The 26,857-nt window shown below is 48.7% G+C and overlaps 1 protein-coding gene across 2 annotated transcripts in view; it reads right to left on the reverse strand.

Annotated features, from left to right (window-relative positions):
* The window catches only part of Kcna6 (potassium voltage-gated channel subfamily A member 6), a 33,546-nt gene extending 7,173 nt beyond the window's left edge, over positions 1-26,373 (reverse strand). Inside the window, exons 1-2 of one of the 2 annotated variants that reach the window (XM_013353010.2) lie at positions 21,350-26,373; positions 19,265-19,538 (exon numbers count right to left, since the gene is read on the reverse strand). In XM_013353010.2, coding sequence (XP_013208464.1) covers positions 22,398-23,987 — 1,590 coding nt within the window. In that variant the 5' untranslated portion in view covers positions 23,988-26,373 and the 3' untranslated portion in view covers positions 19,265-19,538; positions 21,350-22,397. Of the gene's footprint in view, positions 1-19,264 lie in introns of both variants that reach the window. The other variant, XM_005365263.3, reaches the window with a different exon arrangement.
* Between the last annotated feature and the right edge of the window lie 484 nt (positions 26,374-26,857).

The raw sequence follows: 26,857 nt of genomic DNA on the forward strand, positions 1-26,857 counted from the left end.
GGGTCAGGTGGTGGAAGCAGGATGGGTCAGGTGGTGGAAGCAGGATGGGTCAGGTGCTGGAAGCAGGATGGGTCAGGTGCTGGAAGCAGGATGGGGCAGCTGAGTAACCAGTATATTAAAAAATTGTGTTGATAAATCTGGCTTCATCAAAATTTAAAGCTATCCAACTACTCCTCTCACGAAGTTGAAAACAAAAGCCACTGACTCTAAGAAAATATTTGCAAACCACATAGTTGATAAAATATTCATTTCCAGAATTTCTGAAGGTCTGTAAAAACTCAGTAGTTAAACAAACACTTAACTGAAAGTTGAGAAAAAGACCATATCACTGGAGAGATTACAAGTCAGGACAAGAGGGTGTTCCCTGTGTCAAGGAAACACAAATTAAAGACTGGAAGAACCATCACTCCATCTCTATCAGAATAGCTACAGTTACATACATATATTAATTATATGTATCATTTAACTGCATAATTTATAGTATATGTGTGTGTGTGTGTGTGTGTGTGTGTGTGTGCTTGTATGTATCTATTTTACATACTGACACCTGGCAGCATGCTTCATGTAGGCCGCACCTGATGAAAAAATCAGGGAAGACTCTGCCGTTGTGGCCTTGCTGTCAGCGTTGCTGCCCTCAGTAGCAGTCTCTGGTGACCTCCTGTGCAGGCTACTATTGCCCAGGTGCCAAGGGCATGAGGCAAGCCCAGAGGGGTATAGACCGGCAGGCCAGCCTTTCCCTTTGTTTCTGAGTAAACCTATTTGCCACGTTTCTCCCCTTGAGGATTTCCTGGTCACCATGAATATTTTTATGAAGGATGTTCCAGGAAGGAGATGTTGCTTTACACATAAACACACATGCACATACATGCACACATGCGTGCACACACATGCTCATACAGAGGCATGTACTGCTCCAAGCAATCTCTGGGAGAGCTCTGGGACTAGCAAAGAGACTTTTAGCTTGAGCAAAGGGAACGAAACGAAGACTCTATGGTATGAAATCTGTCAGAGGATGAGCAGATCCCATCATCCCCTGCGTCTCCTATGCCTATCTATTTTCCAGGCCATCACGGAGTCTGCTCACTTTAGAGGGATTTTGGAGAAAGAGTCTCCCACCCAGGACAGCAGTACCCCAAATACAAAGGTTCTTCTTTATTCCAGTCTTCAGAGCCCATACTAGGTCTATCTGTCTATGAAGCCCTAGCAAGTGCTCAGCATGGAGCTATAGCCCCCGAATTTCTGCAACAGTCCCTGTCTGCTTGGTGCCAGGGGAGCGTGCTGCAGAAGGAGGCCCCAGCTCAGCCAGCTCAGGAGCACATCATCCAAAGTGGATTCATGAACAATCGTAAAAGCAGCCTAAAGTCAGGTTGCTGTTTATTTTCACCAGTGTCAGTGGTAAAATGCATCTCCTGACCTGTGGACCACCCTTCCACCTCCCTCCAAAGCTGGCTACACACAGCCACCACCTCCACAGGAGGCTAGCCTTTTTCATTGCTGCCTTCCCTTCAGCTGGAGGCTTCACTCCCAAAGGGAAGCCCTGCTGAACTGGAAGCTGCAAATCAATAGTTGCCATTTTAAGCTCCTTAGCTTAGAAGTGTGAGTTACACAGCATTAGCTAACAGATACATTATTGGTCTGGGAGTTGTCTTTCCTCATTTTTTTTATTGTCCTCATTTGTTTCTTTGTTTGTTTGTTTTTAAAAGTCATTGCCAAGGTTATGAAGAGAGCTCAGTCAGTAAAGCTATTGCCTTGCAAACATGAAGACCTTAATTCAGTCTTCAGTACTCCTGTTTTAAACAAACAAAAAAGCCAAGCATAGTGGTGTTTGCTTATAATCCCAGCACTGGGGAGACAGAGACAAGAGACAGGAGATGGCTGGGCTCACTGGCCTGGCTGTCTAGCCTATATAGCAAGTCCCAGCAAAGTAAGAGACCCTATCTCAAAAATCAACATGGACAGCCTTCCTAAGGAATGGTACAGGATTGTCTTGGGTCTCCACATGCACTCATACACACACACACACACACACACACACACACACACACACACACACACACACACAAATACACGAAGACATCATCATAAGCACCCAAGAGCTCCCTGACATCGGTGCCCCTGAGAATAAGAAGAGGACAGAGTGACCACAAGTAATTCCACACATGCCACTGTGGGGTCATTACATGATTTCAAAACCACATCAGCTTCAGAACAGAACTGTGGGGGAGAGAGGACTATTGCTGGCTTGAGTGAGAAGCCTTTCAACTTCTGAGCCCAGATTATATGCTAAGCTCCCCCGGAGCCTGTATTAGAACACCCCAGGATTGCCTATGATATGAGATAAAGCAAGATAAAGTATGTCTCTTTTTATTTATTTTTCAGGAGGTGGTGGGCTGGGGATGAAGCCCAGGGCCTCACTCTACCCCAGAGCCATGTCCCAGTCCTATACCCCCCCCCATTTTCTAGTTCAAAAAAGATGAAAGATTTAGGGACTGACCCACAGTCCATGTCACCAAAGGCGAGTCAGGGACAGACCAAGGTAAGCAGATGCTGAGACTTGCGGGGTCTCTACTGTGCAGCACGCAGCACCTGGCTAGAGTCATCTCCGCAAACTGTAAGCTGGCACACGACCTCTTGGCCAAGGGAATGTGTGAATTGACCCTTTGGACAGTCCCACCTCTGTTGCATGACTGCTGTCACCGCCATGTGGCCTTGGGCCAGTCAAGCCATTATTCCACTCCTCAATCCTTTTTCTGTTAAACACCGCAGTACAGCCAGGGAAGGAATCAGATCCTTTTCAGCACCCGTGACTTGGAAGATTTCTCTCTCTCTCCCACAGACGGGCCAGCCTGGACCAGCCACACCCACTCGTGCTTTTTAGAAGGGGTCACAGATTGACTCAAACTCAGTGGTAACCTAATCCACTGTGGAAATGGGTCATGCAGTACCAGTCTGGCTGCCAGAGGCTCGGCATTATGGGTGAAGGGCAGGGAGGGGCTCCCTGTGAGGGCCTCTGGGCCACTCTGGCAGGTAAAGATTTACCAAGCCAGCTTTTCTGGGCCTCACGCAGCAGCTGCAGCCATAGGAACCACTCTGCCAGCTGTCTGCCCCTTCCTTCCTTTGCTCAAGGAAGGAGAGTTGGCCTTTTCCCTCCTCTCTCCCATCCTTCCAAATCTTCCTACCCAGCAGAAGTCACAGCTACACATGGGACTGTTGTATAAGAGGAGAGGTACTGAGTCAGGGCAGCTCTGCTCACTGAGAGGGGGCCATTCCCTGAGAACGGGAGCTGGAGATCACAAGTCACTGAGGACACAACCATCCTCTGCGCCAACCTACAGTGCGCAGGCCCGGGGGCAGGAATCTGCTGACAGCGGCTTCTGCTTGGGGACAAAGCTGCACTATCACAGGTACAGGGGATGGGGAGACATAGTCTTGGTCCTCTGATCTGCACAGCAGAGGTACTGCAAGGCCTACCTGCATTGCCAGGGCAGCGAAGCTCCACCTCCTTCCTCCTCCAGAGAGAGCATCCCAGGCTGCAGGAGCCCCACGCAGAAGATGCCTGCAGTAACTGGGAGCTTCTCCAGGACGCAGCCTAGTCTGGGCAAGGAACAAAGGTTTGGAGGAGAAGAGGGAGAGGAAGATCATCCTTGGCTGGATCAAGGAGAGAGGTTGAACCCATAGTTGGTGGACAGCTGGGGTGGAGGTGTAGGGGGAAGTCATGGTTTGGGGGTATGCTTCCTTCTCTGGTGGAATTCCCATCAACGAGAGGATTCCCAGTTACAGTGACTCCAATCCTGTGTGGTAGCCTCACAGGAAGGACTCGGGTGAGCTGTGGGGCTTCTGAGGAGGTGGGTAGTGGACACAGGAAAGAGGGACACTCTTGAAGTGGATATGAGCTGGTGATGGGTGGCCATGGAGTAGAGAGGACACAGTGGTGTGGTTGCTACAGTTTAGATGGGACTCCGTGGAACTGTGGAACTGCTGGACTTTCTATAGGGTATCAGCAGGGAAGAGGCTTAACCTGAGTCCAAGATCTGTTGTTCAGACCGCTGGAGTCGGCATGATGTGGCTGCCCAGGCTGCCCCTCGGTGCTGTCCCTTAACTGTGATGCGGGGTAGTGGATGGGAGGCAGCACAGCCGCTGGCCTCTTGGGAGGCTGTCTGAGGACCAGGGGTGGCAACAATGGCAACAGAGGCAGTGGATGGAAGCTATGGTTGTTTCCCCTGGACTGGTCTTAGGGGAAGGAGACTCCCCCTTTCATAAGGGCTGGGTTCAATGAGTGCTTGCCCATCATATTATGGGCTTAATCTTCATCATTGCAAATAAATATATACAAAGACGAATGAATGAATGAATGAATGAATGAATGTTGCCTGGCATGGCTGACCGTGGGGTGGGTTGAGAACAAATGCTATGTCATTGTGGGCAGCTCGGGCTACCTCTCTTAGCCAAGGGCAATCATAATATTGTCTGGTCTGCTGGTCCTCATAGATTGTTATGTTAGTCTATGGTTAAAAATTTTAAAAAAGGAATTATACAAGAAGAGTCATTCAATACAAAGGAGTAACACCGCCACCAAGGTTTCTCAGTCTGGTGGTACTGGATTCTAGAGTATCATCTGAGTCTCTTGAGAAGCTTTTAAAATCCCAGACCTTGACATCAGTCTGGGTCAGTTATGTAAACACGGGTTGGTAGACAGCAAAAGGGCAGGATGTGAGCCTGGAGCTCACTGAGGGTGCCTTTCTGGAGCCTTCCTACTCTTCTGATTTCTTGGTGCTACTGCTGGCATTGCCTGTCACCCAGCAGCATCTCAGACCTCCCCCAGCGCTGCTGTGTCCCCCGCGGTCTCCATCTGCAGAGACACCCAGTTCCCATCACAAATACTTGGGAGCAAATGCTTCTGTACAGACATTTTCTCTTCCTCATCTCTAAACAATCCTGAAAGTTCGCTCTGTGCTGCACTGCAAATTACCTAGGGATGATTTACAAAGAAACGGTGCCTGCCTGAGTATCTGTGGATGTTGGTATCTGTGAAGATCTACAAACAAATCGTCTTTGGGTTCCAAGAGCTGAACACAGTGGGCAAGTGTGTTCAAGCAGGAGGGACCTGTCCTCTAAGGGAAGGTTGCAGAACCTCCTGCTGGGGCCGAGGGAGGGACGACACACCTCCCAAAGCTCTTAAGGCTTTGTGCTCTGGAGGCGGGGTTACTCTGGTTAGCCAATCCCGTTCCTCCCGCTCCTCCCAGTGGTGAACTGCCCAGGCAAAGAAGGAGGGCAGTGTAAGACAGGGAATGCAAATGAACTATGGTAACCAACAGTGCCCATAAGCCTTCATTCAGTGTCTGTCTGGCGCCTCGATTTCCCAAGCAGTTCTAGCATTCATCAACAGCTTGCTTGGGGATGCTCACTTCACACTCTCTAAGACACCTCTGCTCCATTCACTGATGCATGAAAACACACATGTGCACACACAGACACAGACACACCCAGACGCACACACACATACACACGTACACGTCGACCTCATAAAACACAGCAATGAGAAAAAAGGAGAACACAAAAGCCTATGAATTCCTATTAGCGACTGTGTCCCAGGGGCTGTTCAGTTCAGTTTTTCCATCTCACCGGGGTGATATGAGCTTAGCAGTTGAAAGAGGGACTTTAGACTGACTATCTAAAGTCAAGATGCCACCACCTTACTTCCCAGCATGAGATGGGTGAGCGGTGGGCAACTGGGCAGATAAGATGGGGGTATGCACAGTATACAGCATTTATTCATTTATTCCACATGGGAAAAGCTGGGGCCTAGAAAATGACGACGCCTGCTCCAACTACTTGACCCTGGGGAGCCCATGGAGAGAGTGGGAGCAAATATCTGTACTAAATGGTCTCTGGGTTGGCATTTCTGTCCTGCTGTCGCTGAGAGCTTGGGTAGTACGAGTTGTTTTTTATTTTATTTGTATTGTATTTTTAAAGACTTTTAAAAACAATGTTTAATTATGGGCAGGTGTATAGGTTCTGCACGTGGGTGTGTTCCACAAGCACAGATGCCTGCAGAGACTAAAGATATTAGATTCCCTGAAGCTGGAGCTACAGATGCTTGTGAGCTTCCCAGTTTGGGTACTAGAACCCAAACTTGGGTCCCCTGGAAGAGTGGCAAGTGCTTTTAACTGCTGAGCCATCTCTCCAACCTCTCTATTCTATTTTCTTTTTTAGTAAATTGATTAATTTTCTTACTTTTGTTTTGTTTGCCTGCTTGTTAATGATAAGTCTCAATTAGCTCAGGCTAGTCCTGAGCTCACAAGGTAGTCAACGATGATCTTGAACTCCTTCCTGATCCCCCTGCCTCTACCTCCCGGCTGCTGTGATTACGGGGGCTGTGCCCACCATGTCTGGATTAAGATGTCTTTTAAATGACTTTTTATATGACTTCTGCAGTAAAACAGATGCAGGGCTAGCAGGGCTAGAAGAAAAGCATGAGGAAATTGCACCTCAGTGTCTTGGTTGTAAGACTCTGGAGCTATTTTTTTTTCTCCCTTAAACCTTTTGAATTGATTTTCATGAGTAGAGATGCTACTTTTGGAATCAAAACTCAAAACGTTTGTTTCTGGCAACGTATTCCAGGTCAGACAGCAATTCAGAGGCCCACTGTGCTGCTTAGTCTTGACTGTCAACTTGACACCATCTAAAGTCACATGGGAAAAGAGTCGTCATGCATGATGAATTTCCGGCATCAGATTAGCATATATGCATGCCTGTGGAGAATGTCTTTCTCTTAATGAGGGATTCTTTGGATTAGGTTGGCCTGTAGGCGATGTCTATGGGAGACTGTCTTCATTGCTAATTGCTGATAAGAACTCAGCCCATTGTGGGAGCAACAATCCCTAGGCAAGGGATCCCAAAGACTATGTGGGAGGAAAAGACTAGCTAAGCAATAGACGTGCATGCATTCATGTATCTCCACTCTAAACTGGGCATATGATGTGATCAGTTGTGTAAAGTAACTGCTGCCTGCCTTAATTTCCCTCCACTAATGGACTGTAACGTGGAACCATGAGCCAAAATAACCCTTTTCTCCCTTGGGTTGTTTTCATTGGGGTATCTTACCATAGCAACAGAAATGAAATGAGGACACCCACCCAGGTTTTCTACACTGTCAGGTCCTACCCTGTAAGCTGAATGGGCAACAAGAACCAAGAAAGATTAGTAAATACCAAAGAGTGACAGGACAAGATAGAATAGGCTCCAACCTAAGCTTCCTGAGCAAAGTTGCTTTCTACCCTAGAGCCACTGCACGGCACCCAACACAATGCCTGTCTCCCCTGTGGAGGTACTCTCCCAGGAATAGAGAGCCAGTTCTGACTCTGTTTAAGGAAGCCAAAGTGCTGTACCAACTCCCCGCCTCCCCCACTATGGGCTCCTTTCCAAAAGCCGGAGATGCTGCTTAGCATCTGGCTGGTTTGCATCCCCTGTTTCTCCTTAATATAGAAGAGTCTTTCCATGCCCAACATTTTTCCAATCACAATGCCAAGGTGTGCGACACAGCCAAAAAGCAATGCGTGTTTATTTTGCAATGTCAAACTAGACAGAAGGATCTGGAAACACTTAATAACTAAGATAGACCTCATCTAAGAAAAAGAGAAATGAAATAAAGAAGGGAGGGAGGATGGGAAGGAAGGGGGAAGGGTGGAAGGGAAAGCGGTGAAAGAAGGAGGGAGAAAAGCAGACAAGCAGGTTTATTGAACCAGATCCTAGATAAAATTATTACGTCTCTCTTCAAACTGTTCTCTATGACCTGCTCAGAATATTTTCCAATGGTATGTTCCACTCGTTGTGTATAAAATGGAAAGCTGAAACATGTATATAAGCTCTGAAACACAATCATACTCTAGGAAATTGAAATTGGAACAACCTCATCTCTTTTTCTTCAAAAAGTGATAGCTACTTAGCAATCATAGCTGCTGTGCCCTTCAATGACGGTGCCTGAGCAGCCACAATTTTCAGGCAGAAACTCAATGGTGTAATCCAAGTTCTTCACATGATGGGTCAAGACCATGGGCCAGAGGATGAGGTTCATGGTCAGTACGTTCTAGGTTAACAACAAGTGACTTCCTGAAGGTCACGCAAAAAGATCCAGGATGACACTAGATTCCCATCTGATCTGACTATGCCTGGATTTAAGGATGAGAGTAAGCAAATGTCAGAAACTTTCTGAAGGTTCAGAGAGTTCAGAAAAGGAGCAATTACCACAGCACCAACAGACAAGAGTAGCTACTTCCTCTCTCCTTTTGTTTCAACATGGAAAGGAAACTACACCAGACACCTTTAAGAGGGTTGATACACAACCACAAATGGTTTGTGTGGAAAAACTAATGGCCGGGGCTCCCATGAACTCAAATACAATAGAAGAAGCTGCCAATCTCAACAAGTTTCTCAATAGTTTGTTTGGATTATACTCTTCTGTGGGCTTCAAATAAATTACCTTTCAAGACAGTAAGAGGTTGGAGATGCAAAAGTACAACGTGATTTGAAAAACACCAGATGAAAGAATTAAGAGGAGCTTAATTGCTGTGAGGCTTCTCGGGACATTTCTTTTGTGTTTATGTGCAGTGTGTACCTCTACAAGGCAGCATTTCAGAAACCAGAGCCTGGAGGTGCTTTTCACATGGAATGTCATGTAAGATGACATGCTCTACACAGTTGGCTAACTCTGAGATGGGTTATTCTAGGTCAGATGTTTGGCTGAGCATCTGAGGAGAGGACCAAACAGGAGGGAGGAAGTTTAAGGTGCAATAGGTGACATGTGACTCGGACATGAGGCAAACAGCAAAGATCACGAACCTCAGACACAAACTGCTTCAAGGAACTGACACTCAGGTGATGTTTCCTGAGAGTTTTCCGAAGAGGCCTGGCATCTTATTCAGCAGAGCAGAGCAATGAGTCTCAAGACTTTCAGATTCCTAGTCCCCTCTCCTCTCTTTCCCCTCTCTTCTCATCCCTTCCTTTCTCCCTCTTCCTCTTCCTTCTTCTCCTTCCTCCCCTACTTCTTGCTGTCCTACAACCCCAGTATTGAACCTGGAGCCTCTAGCATGGGAGGCAAGAGGTGTGCACATGAGCCACAACCCCAGCTTTCTTGATACCTTTTGAGGCAGGGGCCTTTAGGAGTCCAGGCTAGCCAGAAACTCACTCTGTGGCTCATGTAGGCTTTGAATTTCCAATCTTTCTCCCTTAGCCTCTTGAGTATTGACTGTAGGCTTGTGCCATCATCCATGGCTAGTAGTTTCTTTCGGCCTGACTATTCTGCTATTTTGCCCTAGTCTCTATGTGTCTTTAAATGAGTTCAGCTGACTTACTTGTAAATTAAAGATGGTCTTAAAAGACTGTATACAAAGCAAAGGCTTTATTTGCAGATTAAGTCATAGTTTCCACTGACTTGTAATCCCAAAGAAGAATGTTGACGTCATACACACCACCAACAGTGCCTTCAAGAGCCAGCTGGGTGCTGCAGGAAGTACCCTACCTCTACCTGTGCCTCAGACAACCCTTTGAGTCATCCTCCCCAGCAAGAACAGCCCAGATGTCAGGCGAGAGATACACTGAGCCATGTGAGCCGTCCACACTCAGCTAGTTCCCAGTTCCGTGGGAGGTGTGCTCTGACCGCGACATCCTGTCATTCACATTCTTCCCGCTAGGCGCTCATCTAAGCCCTTGGCATTTTGAGCATGGAAGCCATTTTCTCTAAAGGGATGATGTCAAAGCCTCTTGAACAGGGCATCCTTGTTAAAGCCAAGTGTTTGATGACTGCAGAGCAAGCCCATGGTCACTTAGATGAGAACATGAAAATGTACAAAGTACTACGGGTGGGGGGGGGAGAGAGAGAGAGAGAGAGAGAGAGAGAGAGAGAGAGGGAGGTTATCAAATTTTTGCTACATGTCAGGCTTCCTGTGTGCCAGACAGGACCTGGGTGGACAATATCTCCCATGCTTCTACAAGAGAGTTCTATTCATCATTAGGCTTCCAAGAAGAGAACAACTCAGAGAGGCTCCTAACTCTCCCAAGTCATGCAACTTGCAGGAGGTAGGTGGCAGTGCCTGATACTGAATTGCTTCACAGTAGGCAAACTTTAGCCTCTTCCTGTATTGTCAGATGGCACTAGCATCAGGACCACACCCTCACCCAGCATGGCCCAGGGGTGGGAAATGTCATGCTGCACACTTGCAAATGTGTCACCTTGGGGGTCTAATGCAGCTAGGACTCTTTCTCAGAGTTCCCACTCTGAACCATAAACTTCAAAAAAATGCCCCCTTGTTTCTCCAATGGGAGAAAAGATCTAGGATCTGTTTGGTTATAGCCAGAATTTCCTTTGGTTCCAGTGGAGGGGGAGTTAGGATTGTGGATATAATAGGAAGTCAGGGCAGGAACTCAAGACAGGAACCTTAAGGCAGGAACTGGAGCACAGGCATGAAGGAGTGTCGCTTACAGGCTTGCTCCTACCACTCACTCAGACTGCTTTCTTCAACAACCCAGAACCACTTACTCAGGGACTGTGTAGCCACTAACGAGCTGGACCTGCCCACATCAAATGTCAATCAAGACTTGCCTACAAGCCAGTCTGATGGAGACATTTTCTCAATTGAAGTTCCCTCTTCCCAGACTCTAGCTTCTGTCAAGTTGACAAAACTTAACCAACACACACCTCCTGGGGAAAATGAGGCAGACACACCAAATGAAGAAGCCCCATGGTGAGGGTTGTTTTTTAATATCAACTTGATCTAATATCTTCTTACTGGAGGGGGAAAATATTTGGAAGACAGGGAAAGTACAGCCTTTTAGCTTCTGACTTTCAGGAATAGCAGATATCCCCAAGGAGCGATAACTTACAAGAGGTCTCTTCCTCTCAGAACTCAAAAGCTGTAGCCCTGACTGACTCTAGCCTATAGGTAAATCTGGTGGGGTGAGTGAGGAGAGATCTTACTTCCCATCCAGAGGCACTTACCCCCGGACAGTGACAACCATGCACACATCTAACTTGCGGTTAGAACAACAGGAGACTTATCTAAAAGCTTGTATAGGTCACATTTGCATCATTGAGAGCAGCCCAAAGGTGGAAAGAATCTTTTTGGCTCATGGTTTCAGAAGGCTCAGCCCATGGCTCCTTGACCTTGTGCACTTGGACAGAAAGAATTGTGTAGCCCAGGAACTGTTTTATATCTAGGTAGACAGGTAGCAGGCAGAGAGAATGGAACTGGGCTTGGGATATACTTTGTAACACAGAGCATTGAACACTCGACCATCATGGCCCGAACCACTTTCAAACACATCCCCCTGAGTGACCCATTTCCTCTGCCTGGGATCCACTTCCTCAAGTTTACACCACCTGCTGAGGATCAAGCATGCAGTACAGGAGCCTAGAAGGCGTTTCATATTCAAGCCACAACACAGCAGAAGTGTAGATGGAGCTGCGGGCCGCTTCCCGCCACCCAGCTCCCAACCTCCTGGCTAGCTTATGCCCCGAAATAACAACACACAAATTGTATTCTTTTAAACACTGTCTGGCCCATTAGTTTTAGTCTCTTACTGGCTAACTCTCACATCTTGATTAAGCCATTTCTAATAATGTGTGTAGCACCATGAGGTGGTGGCTTACCGGGAAGGATCTTAACCTGCATCCATCTTGGAGAGGAGAGCTATAGCGTTTGTTTGACTCAGCTTTCTTTCTCCCAGAATTCTGTTCTGTCTTCCAGCCTACCTATGTTCTGACCTATCAGGCCAAGCAGTTTTCTTTATTAATTAACCAATGAAACAACAGATAGATAGAAGACCCACCTACATCAGCAGAGGCCACTGAGAACATCCTAGGCAGAGAGGCAAGTGAGAGTCCCGGACTTATAAAAAGAGCCCTGTAACTCCACAAGAACACATCCTTCTTTCTCCCACCCTCAAAGCAACAGGGTGCAGGGAAAACTCCTGGCTCCCAGGGCTTCAGCAGACCTTGGCATTCCTGGATAAGATGCCAACTCTCTGTGCCCCTTCTTTTATCCCCCCAAACATAGATATCTCTAACAAGCTCTTACTTTCTTCATTTCCAATCTTTGACCATTCCCTTACTCTAGTCACTAAATTTAGCAGAAAACCCCAACCTCAAAGGTTAAAGAAACTCTTTGACGGGTGATAGCAGAAGCCCGATGCTTAGCTGCTGAAGCCAGCCCTCTCAAGCCTCTTTGCTCAGGGGTGAATACCATTGGTACTTCCAAGGGCAACACTATTTAGCCATTTCATAGCATAGAAGGAGGCTGTCAGCTTGGGGGGTCCCCAGCAAGGCCTGCTGGAAAGAGAGATGGGAAGGATAAAATTCAAAGTCACTTCATTATGTTCCTATGGGCCACTTTTCTAAAAAGTATGGTTAGATAGGAAATGAACGAATGGATTATACACTTCTGTTTAATTCCTGTACTCCTTCGGCTTCCACTTTCTGTAGGAAGACAATGAGACCACATAATAAACAGGGGTCCCAGAACCAGCTCTGCGCAAGGTCCTTGCCATCTTGAAATTTAATCATTTCGGCTCTCTGCCCCAGTTTCCTCTTTCTTAGAGGGGACATTTAGTGACCCCCTAGCAGCTCCCACACCCCATCCATCTGCTGCCTTCAGAACTAACTACTCCTCAAGCAGCTCAGGAAAGGAAAGTAAGACCGCCCAGTCTTGGTTTAGTTAGAAGCAAACTTGTTTCTTTAAGAACTTCCCATGATATCCAGCCCAGCCTTCCAAGATGCACCTGCACATTTCTGCGCATGCGATGACAGCCTAGGGGAGATTATTTAAAGAAAGTCTGCTGTAGGCTGAAAGACTCCTCTAGGCAAACAGCCTTCTGGCACAACCAAGAGTTACCCAGAAGCTTTTTTTTTTTTTTATTGAAATGGTTGCAGCCAGCAGGGACACTCTCTTCCTTTGAGGATGCAGGTGGCTTGCCAGCTGCCAAGTGGGCCCCACAGCTAGTCAGAGCTGGCTCCAGCCTTTAACTGGCAGTTTCATCTGGGTCTCACAACGCTACCTTGAGAAGTCAGTGGTATTTGCTTCCCTGTTTTGCAGATGTCAGAGCTGAAGCTCGGTGAGGTTAAATGAGGTACAGAGACTCAAGTCCAACTTTAAAGGCAAACAAACCATGCGGTTCTTAATCCAAAAGCGGCGGGGGTGGATTTGTGCTGCCCTGCTTTAAGCTGGATCCTTCAGGAGACGTTTTCAGGATGGAAGAAGTAAGTTTGGATTGGGCAGACATTCTGGGTGGTGTGACACCCCCCCCCAAAGGAGAACCAAGGTTCTTAAATCGAGACAAGAAAATGAAGGCCAGCGTATTCCAGTTGCAGAATCCCCTGTGTGTGTGTGCTCCATCCTAAAGGAGGGCAGAGAAGCTGGAGCAGATCTTAGAAATGGATGCTAATGGCTGTCCATCAGTGAAGTAGAGTGTATTCACAGGACAGCAGGAGGGTGGCTGGGGAATGAGTGAGTGGTGAGGAGGAGATAATAGTGATCACAGTAACAAAGGGCTCAGCAGAAAAAAAAATCCATATATAATATGAATGCACAGACAGATGTAGGCATATAGAGAGATGCAGATGTGGATGCAGTGAATACAGATGCAGGTGCCACCATGGGTGTAAATGCAGGCACATTTATGTCAATGCACAGATGCAGGTGCATATGCACACAAATGCCCACACAGAACAGGTGCAGACACAGGTGTAGATAAACACACAGGTGCAGATTCAAATCTATGCTTAGATACAGAAGCAGATGCAGACATAGATGCAGGTGCAGGCACAGATATCGATGCGGACAGATACAGACCAGAGATGCGGTCATAGATACGGACAAACATAGATGGAGATGCCAATGCAGACAAATACAGATGGAGATGCAATCGCAGATGCAGACAGACACAGATGCAAATGTAGATAAGGACACAGAGAGATATAAATGGACATGCAATAGCAGATGCAGGCTGCAGACACCAATGCAGATAGATACATATGGATGGAGATGCAAGAGTAGATGCAGAAAGACACAGATGCAGGTGTAGACACTGATGCAGACAAATATGGATGGAGATGCGATAGCAGATGCAGACAGACACAGATGCAGGCTGCAGACACCAATGCAGATAGATACATATGGATGGAGATGCAAGAGCAGATGCAGACAGACACAGGTGCAGGTGCAGATAGCAATGCAGACAGATACAGATGGAGACACAGGTGCATAAACATAGACTGGCACAGACACAGATGCAAATGCAGACAACACAGATGAAGATGCAGATACGAAGCTCATGCACTTTTGAAGCCCATAGAGAAAACAAAAAATACTTGCAGCTTTTCTGTCAGAGTTAAACTGACAGATAAATAAAAATCTCTACAGTCAGGAGACACCACCTTGCTCTTCTCACTCAGTACCAGAATCACCTTGCCATGCATTCTGTTATGTAACGTTGGCAATGAACCATACATAGCTGTGAGCCCTTGAGCATGTCACAACCCCTCTTGCCTCTGTTTCTCCTACTCACCAAAGAGGATAACTCCCTACCTGCTGGCCTGCCTACCTACCTACCTAGGTTTGCTATGTGAATAGTCTTTAAACTTTATTGTTTTATGTGTATGGGTGATTTGCTTGCTTGTATGTGTGTGCATTGTGCTCTTATCTTGTGCCTGCAGAGACCAGAAGAGGGTGTTGGATCCTGTGGAACTGAAGTTACAATTGTGAATACTATGTGGGTCCTGGGACTCAAAACAGGTCTTCTGGAAGAACAACCAGTACTCTTAACCACTGAGCCATCTCTCCGGATCCAAAATAGGCAATCTTTAAGCAGAGATTACTCTCTTAAATACTTCACATATGCTAACTCATTCAATTCTCAGAACAGCCCTATCGGGTCAAAGTTATTATCAACCCCCCCCCCATGTAAAAGAAAGGGAAACTGAGTCATGGGACAGCTTCACACCTGCCTGGTGTTGCATAGCAAGGAAAGATTTCAATCAGTGTCCTGGATCTATACCACTTCACTCTAAAGCCTAATTGCAAAGAACCCTGACTGGGTTTCAGAAGCTCGTAAAGGAAAAGAAGTGTTGAGGCTCCTTGCCCTTGAGAGGCTGCAGAGTACATCAGCTTCCCTGGTGAGGGTGAAGCCACAGCCAGAGTTCTGCATGCACAGACCTATTAGCTTTCTTGGACAAGGGTAAGTCCACAGCCAGAGCTCTGAATGCAGAGTGCATCAATTCCCTGGCAAGGGAAAGGCCACAGCCAGAGCTCTGCATGCAGACTGCCATCAGCTTCCCTGGCAGGGGTCATGCCATGACCGGAATTCTGAAGCTACTTACCCATGGGCTTGCTTTCTAAGGGTGAAGAAGACAGCACCACCTTCCGTCCTCCCAGTCACAGGACGGTCAGGTCGTGTATTCTCTCAAAGCACATCTCTGCTGCCAGGAGCAGGTGTGCCTGTCTCCAGGAGACAGCGGTTGTCAAACCCCCAGAGAACAGCAAGCATGTCAAAAATAGCAGCGCTAGCAGACTGTGTGGCTGCAATTTCCTTTTGAAATGTTGACTTTGCGTTCACCAAAGAGTCCAGGACTGAATGCAGTTCACGCAGCCAGCCAGCAGCAGAGTGCTTAAGGTCCCAGGATGTTTTCTAAGGGCAGGCATCTGCACAGAGGAGTCTAAAGGGGGTGTGAACTGCAAATCGTACAGTTTAAATGCACGGGTCTGTGGACTTGTCTAAGGGAAATTCTCTCTGTAGTATCAGTGATGAGGTTACAGTTGTATTTAAAATAATGTTATAAACCTGAGTAGGGCTAGGCCCCAAACAGGTCAAGGTTAGGCCAGCATTAACATTGCGTTTCTGTCTAGCAGGTTTCTTTTCTCCCTTTTATTCTGTGAATGAGTCAGTATCCTGAAGAAAAGACCCTCAATCCTGGTGGAGAGCTGGCAGCTCTGCTCCTTCTCCAGGGCCACCTTGTAAACAAGGGCATGAGAACAAAGTGGGACATAGAGGGTAGAAGAATCACTTTCCAGCTCAGAGTAAAGATACTTGAAAACATCCTAGTCTCCAGCCCCATGAGGCCCTCAAGACCAGAGCAGGAAAATGACAGCATGAGAAACAGGCTCCCATCTGTCCTCATCCCAGTGGCCCGTGTCTGGCAATATGTGCCCTCGCTCCAGTATCCTGTGCTCCAGGCCTCATCCTGCTAGGAGGTGTCCATGCAGAGGAGTCTAAAGGGGACGAGGGCTGTGAATCCTTCCGTGGAATGCACAGATTTCTCTTTCTCCCGTAAGTGACCATGACACATCAGAAAGAGGAGGACACACTTCCCTTCCTCAGGCAAGAGCACACAGTCAAGACCAATCAGAGTTAGACAGCAGTTCCAGCCACACGGTCCAGGGAGTTGACGTCTCCTGGGAAGCTTTCCTGGCATCCACAGAGAGATGCAAGGTGAGAGAAATGTTGCCGCCAGCAAAGCCCTGGACGGGGCTGTGTGCAGAAGGCAAGCGATAGGATTGGGAGGTGTCATGTGGAGGGAAAACCCCAAAGGAAGAAAGAAGGTCAGGGCTCTGTGGGCACCAGGCAATACAAAGAGATTAGTTCCAAGGTCTAACAGACCATATGAAAAGTGTGATAAACTCCAACCACATCAATTTAAACCAAACCCTAGAGGATTGCCAGCCCCCATCATACAGGCCTAGTGAGCGTTAATGGAAGAGGGTGAAAATAACTAAACTTAGTTTTTGATACTTGGAGATGCAAGGATTTCACGGTTTGAGGGCTTTGTAGGGTTGCTTTGCTTTGGAACGAAGTATAAACTCCTTGAGCAAGTCCTTGACCCTACTCCTGTAAACCACAACACATGCAGCGCCTGCTCTCCCAAAGAACAGCCTGCTGGGCCTTCAGAGCAATCCTAAGCATGTAAATCTCATGAAAGCTTGACAGTTAAAATAAAACACCCCAGAACATGCAACATACACTTACACCCACTCCACACATACCACATACACACCAAAAACATGCACATACCACACATGACACTCATATACCACACACATATATACACACACACTACACACATAGCCACAGACACCCCACACACATACACAAACACTTCACACCACACACACACTACATATATACTCCACAGATACCCCAAGACACTACACACACACAACACATACATACTACACATACAGCACACACACCACAGAAACACATGCACACATCACATACAACACACACACAAACTCAACACAGACACTCCATAGAGACCCCACAGACACACACACATATACCACACACATACTCCCCACAGACACACACACCCCACAGAGACTCTACAGACACCACACACACACACAACACACACACACACACACATCTCACAGAGACCTCACAGACATAAACATCACACAGATATCCTACACACATGCACACACACACAACTGACAAACATACACCTCATACGCCACAGACACACACACACCTCACAGAGACCCTACAGACACTACACTCACACACATACCACACACACACACACCCCAGAGAGACCATATAGACACCATATACACAAACACACATACCACATACCACACAGACAACCCACGCATACCATAGGCACATACATACATACATACCACACAGCACATACACACATACCACACACCTCAAAAACACCACATGCACACACCCCTTGCCCCCACTCCCCCCAGAGCCCTCATACTCACCTTACACACACACATTCCACACATTCCACATACCACAGACACACATACACACACCACATAGAGACCCCACACACGCACACACAGCACATACACATTCCACAGAGACCCCAAACACACACACCACACACACACTAAATACCCCCCACAGAGACCCCATGCATACTACATACACACATACCACATATACCACATGCACACACACACACAAACACACACATACCACACCACAGACACATGCCATGCACCCCACAGCACCCTCACAGACAACACACACACACACACACACACACACACACACACACCACTCTTGGTATTTTGTGACAGCTGCAAAGAGCAGCTACAGGATAACTAAAGTTGCAGAAGAAAAAGTCTGACACAGATAGTCCACATGGTCCATCCTTTTGAGTTATAAAACCAGACCCTGTACCAGCTCATGAGAAGACTTAGGCCATTAGGCTCATGTCTCTCTCACCCGAATCATAGGACTTTCAACACATCTGGTTTAGAACAGTTCTGTCACCCTCAAAAGTTCTCTGGTGCCAATTTAACAGCCTATATAGAACCCTGTGTGTCTGATGGGTCACCAGGACGTCTTGATGCAGATGGGGCTTCACCCTAAGCTCCAGGGAGGGGCAGTCTATACCCTCTCCCTGTGGTCTAGTCAGTGAATCTCAGTCAAGAAGCATCCCCTGTCTTTCCTCTTGCTCTGCCTTGGGGACACAAGGAGCCAGCCAGAGGCTGAGTGAGCCTTCAGTGAGTGCTGAGTAGTTATCAGATCTGCCTGGCATCCTCCCGGCTGCTCCAGTTTTCTCTGTTCCACCATTATTACCGTGTCCTTGACTCCAACGTCTCTGCAAGGCTCCTGAGGTTGGAGGATCCTCAGAAGGGCATATTCCATGCTAAATGGCTGAGTAGCTGAGACTCGGATTAGTTATCTAGATATCATCTCTATTTCTGTCTCTCCCCCACACTCATTCCTTCCTGCCACCTTTCCTTTTTTCTCTGAGTATTTTCATGCTCAAGAAATTTCTAGAAGACATTTTACTAGCCGCACGATATCATCTTATTGTGTAAGTGAAGCTCCTCCAAGAACAGGGAATATGCAAGGGAAATATGGTGCCCTGAGATGCCAGGGAAACAGGAAACCTTCTTAGGAAAACCCTGGTCCCAGCTGTCCTGAGGTTCAAATCATGGCTCTCACAGTTCTGCCAAAAGGGCTCCCAAAAGCCAAAAGTGATGGAGAGGGGGAGAAAGAGAGATAGAAATGCATGGAAGGAAGACCTGTTTAAGTGGGGAGGGGGTGGGGTAGAAAGAGAATTGGGGAAGAAGAGATATATAAAGTAACAAGGGGAGGGAGACTGCAGAGAATGGGGAAAGCGCTGGGGAGAAAAGAAGGGACAGAGACAGATGAAGACAGAGAGAACCCCACAACAATAAAGATAGACAGCGAAACCCTGCTTTAACAGATGCTGAACCCATCTCCCCCACCACTCTGTCAGGGCACATACCTCAGGTTCAGGGAAGGCCAGCTGTTCCTTGCTCCTCTGGGATGCTAAGCCGGAGGAGTGTCCTCATCCCAAGCAGAAACTGGCAGTCCCAAGAAGTCCTCTGGGAGCCCCCACTGGTTTAAGTCAGTTGTTAGGATAGCTTGAACCCACCTTCTTGGGCAACTGTGATCCTGTTCCAGCTGTTGAGACAGCACACAGTGCATATTCTCTTGATGCCAAGGTTGCAACGTCCACGTGGAGACTCAGAAGCAGGGAGGGATCACTGGATAAAATTCTCCACAAAAAAAAAAAAAAAAAAGAGACTGAGTTGCTGTCTGCCTCTCAGCTTCTGCATGACATCCTAGGAGCCACCTCAGAGCTCTTGTCAGAAGCAACATTGCTCTCTGTAAGGAAATGATTTCACTCCTCGTGGTCTCTCTTAGAGCTGGAAAAAGCTTGCATCTAAGACGAGAATGTCAGGTTACCTCAGACTGGTGTCATCCATGTCCTCAAGGCCCAGCCTGGCTGCTGTGGAAGGGACATTTTGTACCCCTCTCTGAGGTCGCCTTTGGAAAGCCTTAGCATTGCTGCGGACTTCATTGGGCAGTTTTTAAGCATTCAAGTTTCTGAAGACTCGGGCGTAAGATGTGGCAGCATCAGGGGCCAGATATGGAACCAGAATAAAAGGTCCCGGCAGGAAGTGTTGAGAACCTACTTCCTACACATTTCCGCAAGGTCCCGAATCCTTGTCTTAATTCCACCAATGCCTAAACCAATAAAAAGGAGGTGCTCCCATTTGAGAAGCTGGGATGTGTAGTCTGTTTTCCCTTGATACCCAAATCAGTAGAGAGAACAGTCTGGAAGGTTGCTACGGCAACCAGAGTCCCTGGAGAGCCTGGCTTGCCACAAACCTTTTACTTTCAGGCATGCTCTGACTTGAAAAGGCAATGTTTGCATAAGGACAAGGACAGTGATGAGGGTAATGATATATACACAGAGGTCCATGCACACATGTCCCCACGATCACCCTCAGCTGGGGGCATCCCTTTGGCCACTGGGGTGGGCTCGGGAGTAACTAAAGAGGTTGGACACAAAAAACACTTTCTTACTGGCTTTGGGATAGGTCTCTGAGTCTTAAATATCTCTGTCTTTTGTTATGTTCCAGGCTCGGAGAAGTCAGTCTCCCAGGTAAAGTGACCTCCAGCCACCAAGTCTACTGCAAGAATACATTCCATTCTGAAGGGTAAGACAAAGGATGGAGGCACAGCCCAAAAGGCCAAGGAGAGACTTAGAGATCTAATGGTCTACAATGGCCTATTTGTAGGCTCTGAACTCAAGGTAGAAACTTTGGGAGACAGGAAGGCAGGATAATAAACTAAAACTCAAATCCATGACTATAATTCACACATTTGCATAGTATCTTCCCCACCTTCCTGGGTGAGCTTATTGATATTCCCCCATGAGGTAGGGAGGGGAAGACATTAATGTTCTCATTTAATGGATGGGGAAACTGAGGCACAAAGAGGGACTCTGACACCAACGCTACCCTGTAAAGCTGTGGCAAAACTGAGACTGGAGTCTGTCACTCGCTGGAGTCACAGTGCCTCTCAAGCCAGTCCCCAAGGTCAGTCCCTAGTATGATGCTCTTCGAGAAAATCTTTTTTTTTTTTTTAAAAAAAAAAAGGCATTCTCTTCAAAGAGTCTTAAAGCATTAATATGAAACTGAAAACATGGTAACAGTCCTTTGGGGTTAGGAACCGTGCTCATGAGAACTGAGAACAGTACATCACAGTTTATCAAAGGCAAAACGGAATGGCAATGTTACTTGGGGAGGCGGGCAGTGGGCAGCTGGAAGGGAGGGTGGTGGCTTTGCAGTGGGAGAAGATGGCTTGGTCCCAGTGGGAATCACTGAGTTACCTTAGCAGTTAGAGCAGGCCAAATGCTGCTCCGCAGGAAGAGCAAACAAACATTTGCTTGACTCAGCAAAATCCTCTAAGAGTGAGGCTGTGAACAAAAGGACCGTGCTCCTGTTCCTGGCTCCAAACCAACTGTTGTTGCCCGTGGCAGGGGAGGAAAGCTATGCTGGCATTCGGTATGTGAACTCACCTGTCTGCAGGTTATAGCTGAGGTTGCTTTATTTAAAAAAAAAAATTGTCTGCAATCCTAAGTCAGATTCCCGGGAAGAAGAGTGGAGGGGACATTAGACAGGTCTGGGCTAACTAGGGAGAATTGACCGCTGTCTGCAGCGGAGTCCCCTCTGCCTGTCCAAGGTGACAGTCTCTGCTAAGTGGCACCTCGCTTCAGATATGTGGTCCAGCCGATCACTTGGCTCTGGTCAGCCTTCTCTCCTGGCTCTGTAGTTCCATTTTCCAGATCCTCTGCCCACGAAGACGTTTGCACAAAGAATATTTGGCTCAGAGAAAGAGCCTTCCTGGAAGCTCAAGGGAGTTGGAGAACCAGAGCAGGAGGACCTAGGTGGACCACAGCCAGGGCCTCCTGTGCCAGATGATTCCTAGAGGAATCCACCGGTCCCTTTGGTCTAGAACTGACCCTCATCCTTCAAAGAATCCAGCTGGGTAGTATTTTCTCTAATTCCATCCAAATTTAGGCATGAATAACTTTCAAAACTGTGCAGCTAACAGCTCTGCCAGCCAGAAGATGGACAGGACTCGGAGCTAAAGCCGCAAGTTGAATTCTTTTCTATTCTCCGGATTCTGTCAGTGATCAGTGACCAGAAGCTAAGAAGGATGTACAACCCAAAGCAAAGGACGCCAGAGAAGGGAGCAGAGTGTAGCTGTGTTCTATTCTATTGACATCACCATTCCTAGTGGTATCACAAGACCCAGGCAAGAGAAGTCAGTCTCGAGGGAACGTCAGGCAGACATGTGTATCTCATCCACTTGACAGATGGGCATGATTGAGCGGCACCGTTGAAATTTCCGAAACGTCACTAAGATGGAGAAGCCTCGAATGCTGCGAGGATCGAGCAACAGTCTACAGTCCAGGTATTTGGTCCAGGATGCCGTGTACTGGGTACAGGGGGAGGGGATTCGAGGTCCTCGGGAGCTACGGCGGGAGTAGTGAGCATGTGAAGGAAGCCTGAGAGATGGCTTGCTCAGAGCTCCCGTGTTCCTGCAGGCCCTGCCTGCATCCGTCAAACCTCGGTGAGCATTCTTTTCTCCGCATAAGCTCGGTGTGGTGTTGGAAGGTAGCTAGGCCGCCTTTCTCGTGAAGCCTCGGAAAAGTCCGGCTTGCCAAGCCCATTGTCCGTTGCCTTCAGGTCCGGGGTAGGCTGCCCACAAGTGACATGGGTATACTGGCCTTGCTCCTCCTGCTCCGTCTCTCGGTGGTAGAAGTAGTTGAAATTGGAGACAATAACTGGTACCGGTAGTGCAATGGTAAGAACCCCAGCAATCGCACACAGTGAACCCACGATCTTGCCCCCCACTGTCATGGGGTACATGTCCCCATAACCTACTGTGGTCATTGTCACCACAGCCCACCAGAAGGCATCTGGGATGCTAGGGAAGAGAGAGTCATCATCATCCGCCTCTGCGAAGTAGACGGCGCTGGAGAAGAGGATGACTCCGATGAAAAGGAAGAAGATGAGCAGCCCGAGCTCTCTCATGGACGCCTGCAAGGTCTTACCCAGGATCTGCAGCCCCTTGGAATGGCGGGAAAGCTTGAAGATGCGGAAGACTCGGACCAGGCGGATCACCCTAAGAATGGCTAGGGACATGGCCTGCTGCCCGTTTTGGCCACTGCCACCACTCACGGACTGCTCGTGTCGTTGCACTAGCTCAGTGCCCAGGGTGATAAAGTAGGGGAAGATGGCCACCAAGTCAATGATGTTCATGATATTGCGAAAGAAGGCTGCCTTGCTGGGACAGGCAGAAAAGCGCACCAGGAGCTCAAAGGTGAACCAGACGATACACAAAGTTTCCACCAGAAAGAAGGGGTCAGTGAAGAAGGAACCCCCAAGAGTACTGAATGAGGACGTTGCCCCTGTCCCCACCCCTCCAGGAGGAATGCCACCAGGAAATGCATAGGAATCCTCATCCTCCTCTTCTTCCTCGTGGCTCCCCCTGGAGGCCGGGGACAAGCGAGTCCCACTACCCTCGTTGCTTCCACCACGCCCATCTGCACGGAATTGGGGCAAGGTCTCCAGGCAAAAGATGACAATCGAGATGAGAATGACCAACACAGAGACGATGGCAATGCCTCGGGCGGGCCCAGAACTCTCCGGGTACTCAAAGAGGAGCCAGACCTGGCGCTGGAAGGGCTGGGAGGGGAGTGGTTTCTCATCCTCGCCACCTTCGGGCAGGCAGCCCTCATCTTCCCGGAAGGCCGCCAGAGCTTCGTCCCCCAACTGATAGAAGCGGATCTCTTCCATAAAGATGTCCAGGGGCACGTTGACCGGCCTGCGCAGGCGGCCCCCGGATTGATAGTAGTAGAGAATAGCATCGAAGCTGGGTCGGTTGCGGTCAAAGAAGTACTCGTTCCTCAGGGGGTCGAAGAAGCGGACTCTGCGGCCAGGGTCTCCCAGAAGCGTGTCAGGGAACAGGGACAGGGTGCGCAGCTGCGTCTCAAAGCGCAGCCCAGAGATGTTGATCACCAGCCTCTCGCTACTACAGCAGCCGCCGCCGCCCGCGGCCTCCGGGAACTCTCCGGCATCCTGTTGCTCCCCCTCCGGCCCACGGTCCTCCCCCGGCGCCGCCAGCGTCAGGGATTTCTCCGATCTCATGTCCCCTTGGCAGTGCGCTCCCCGCCACTAGGACGGCGCCCACGACACGAGCTCCGGAGCGCGGCACCCGCTTCCCAGCTCCGGCTGCGCCCTCCTTTAGGGTGGGGCCCGCGCTCTGACCTGGCGGTTAGGTCGGTGAAACCTGCAGCTGGTCCCTCTGCCAGGCTAGGTCTGGGATGTGGCTCTGGTTCCCAATAGCCGCGCCTCGGTGCTCAAGATTACTGGGATGCCTGGAACCCGCAAACTGTCGCACGCGTGAAACTGGCTGCCGGAAAAGTCGCGTGGCTTAGCTCCCGCTGATGACTGAAGCTGGGCTCAGGGACCCACGGGTCCTCCCTCCTGTCTCTGTCCCGGTCCCGCTGTTCTTTTCCAGCCTTACAAGACCCTAGGTTGCCGCTGGTACCTAAGCGCCAGATGCGCCTCCCTCCGGCTCACTAAAGACTCCTGCCCGGGCTCGGCCTCTGCCTCCGCCCTACGTCCACCACCGAACTAGGTCTGGCCAAGGTCGCTGTTCCAACCGCCACCTTGTTCTCAGGAGCTGTTCCACAGGCCTCGGGACTGACCTGGGGCTGTCCCGGCGCCGGGGCGCAGGGACCCACCTCCCACCGCTTCAAGCCTTGGCTACACCCGTAGCAGCGACAGCAGCAGCAGCAGCAACAGCAGCAGCAGCAGCAACAGCAGCAACAGCAGCAGGCTCAGCTCTCCGCTCTGCCCTTCCTCCCCAACACTCTCCAAGTGACGTGGCAGGCCCCGCCTGCTGCCCCCTCCCACCCCACTCTCACATCACACCCCTTACCCAGCCAGGGGCTGCAGCAAGCCTGGATGCTGGGGAATGATGTGTACATTTGCCTCCCCAGCAATCTTTCCCGCGCTCTTCTTGTGCGCCTCTTGCTTTCTCACATCCACACGCACGCCCCACCCCCACCGCAACCACACTGCAGCATCCTAATAACACACCCCCTGCATCCTTCGCATCTCTTCTCATTTCTGTGCACCGGGCTGACCTGCACAGTGTATTTTCTCAGAAAGAAATCACACCCTGGCCCAACACACCCCTCCCCTATACACAGATTCTGACTCCCCTCAATCGCTATTTAATGGGGGGCGGGGATATTCCGTGTTTTCTATATCCATGAAGACACATTTGCCAATCTCAACCTCTACTGAGAGTGGAGAAAATGAAATATTTTTAAATATCTTGAGAGCTTTCCGTTTAGGCTGTGTCCCGATGTTAATTCCCCCCATAGACTCACTTTTGCAACCTGGAAGGGTGGGGCTGCAATTCTCTTCATGGTATAGGACAGAAACAGGGGAGAGAAAGCCTTCCCGTGCCCAGTGTGCCCAGCGAGTGGGAAACCCTCTCACCGAGTCCTGGGAACACCCGCCATTAGCTCCCATGAAAAGAACCAGAAGATCGTAGTATTAAAGACCCACAAAACGCAGGGAATCGCAGGCCAGAATCTTTGCTCCAAGCCTCCCTGGGGAAAAATAGAATTCTATAATTTATATTTATTTTTGTCAAGAAAGGGGGAGGAGATAACCGGAATAGGGGTACATCAAAATGTGAATAAAAAAACTACAGCTATGTTCAATGAGTATCTAACAGACACATTTTGGGTGCTTCGCCAGAAAGCTAGCCTCTACCTGTAGGCCATGTTACAGTGGAGACTCATTTGGCAAGATTTGGATGGGGCAAAATAAGCTATGAGGGAACCCATGCCTTTTGCTCTGGCTTTCCTTGAATGCCAGAAAGGTTTCCCAGCCATTCTAAAGGCTTCAGACTGTTTCCTGCCTAGATTGCAGGGATAAAGATGCTGCAGACTGCCACATACAGGTCTCTTGGCCTTGACTTCCCTGTAGCCAGAGTGGATTGGCTGGCAGCGGCCAGCATTTCTGTGCAGTTGCTTCTTCATAAGGACGAGCTTCAGAAGGCTGAGGATGGAAGCTGCACATAAAGATTCTCTCAAGCCACACAATGCATGTGTGGGTTCTTTGCCACAGGATACACACAGACTGTTTTAAAAGCCACAGCAGGCCACACAGCAGGCGCTCCAGGAGGGATGAGGCAGAGGAGGAAATCAGAGCTCCTGGACCTGTGCAGAGGAAATCAAGTGGGGGGAAGATAAGAAAGAGGCTGGCTTCAACACCAAGGCACTGCAGCTTGTGCTCTGCTGTGTCCCTCCCCAGGCCGACCAGACAGCAGCCTCTCCTTCCCTTATGCTTGGCCTCTACTCCCTCCCCTCCCCTTGTACAGCTCCCTGAAGGGTGAGGGATCAAGAGCACTGCATTTACCCAGTCGATAGTTTTCCCATTTACAGGCTATGTAATTAAGCAATTTAGGCTTCACACAAAAGTTACTCCATTCAAAGAAGAAAAAAATAAAATAAAACAACAAATAGCATGTAGGAGATACACTGTCTTGTCCTGCGTGCTGCGGTTATTTCCTGTATGTCCATTCACTCACCCATGATTCTTTGGGTTTTGTTTTCTAATTTTTATCATGAATTATTCATTTGTATGTTTGCTGTCCCTATGATCACATTCCCCCAAGTTGCTGTCCATGAGATTAGCAGCATCCAAACAGAGCTATGGGAAGAAGTTGCATCCTTCTAGAGGATGCATCAGGATCTAACATGATGGCGGACAACCATTTGAATACTCCCATTAAAGTGGCTGGCACTGCCTGCTGTCCAACAGGCCGAAGTCTGGTCTGTGGTTACCTTCACATCAGACATAAGGCCGGGCCCCTAGAAAGGATTCGGTGTGCACTGGGAGGTTCCCTTGGGAGGCAGAAGCCATTAGCAAACTCATGAATCAGACTTCTGTTTTTAGTTCTTTTGTGAAACAGACTCATTCCCTGTGCCTAGACA

Source organism: Microtus ochrogaster, unplaced genomic scaffold (genome assembly GCF_000317375.1).
Source record: "Microtus ochrogaster isolate Prairie Vole_2 unplaced genomic scaffold, MicOch1.0 UNK1, whole genome shotgun sequence".
NCBI lineage: Eukaryota > Metazoa > Chordata > Mammalia > Rodentia > Cricetidae > Microtus > Microtus ochrogaster.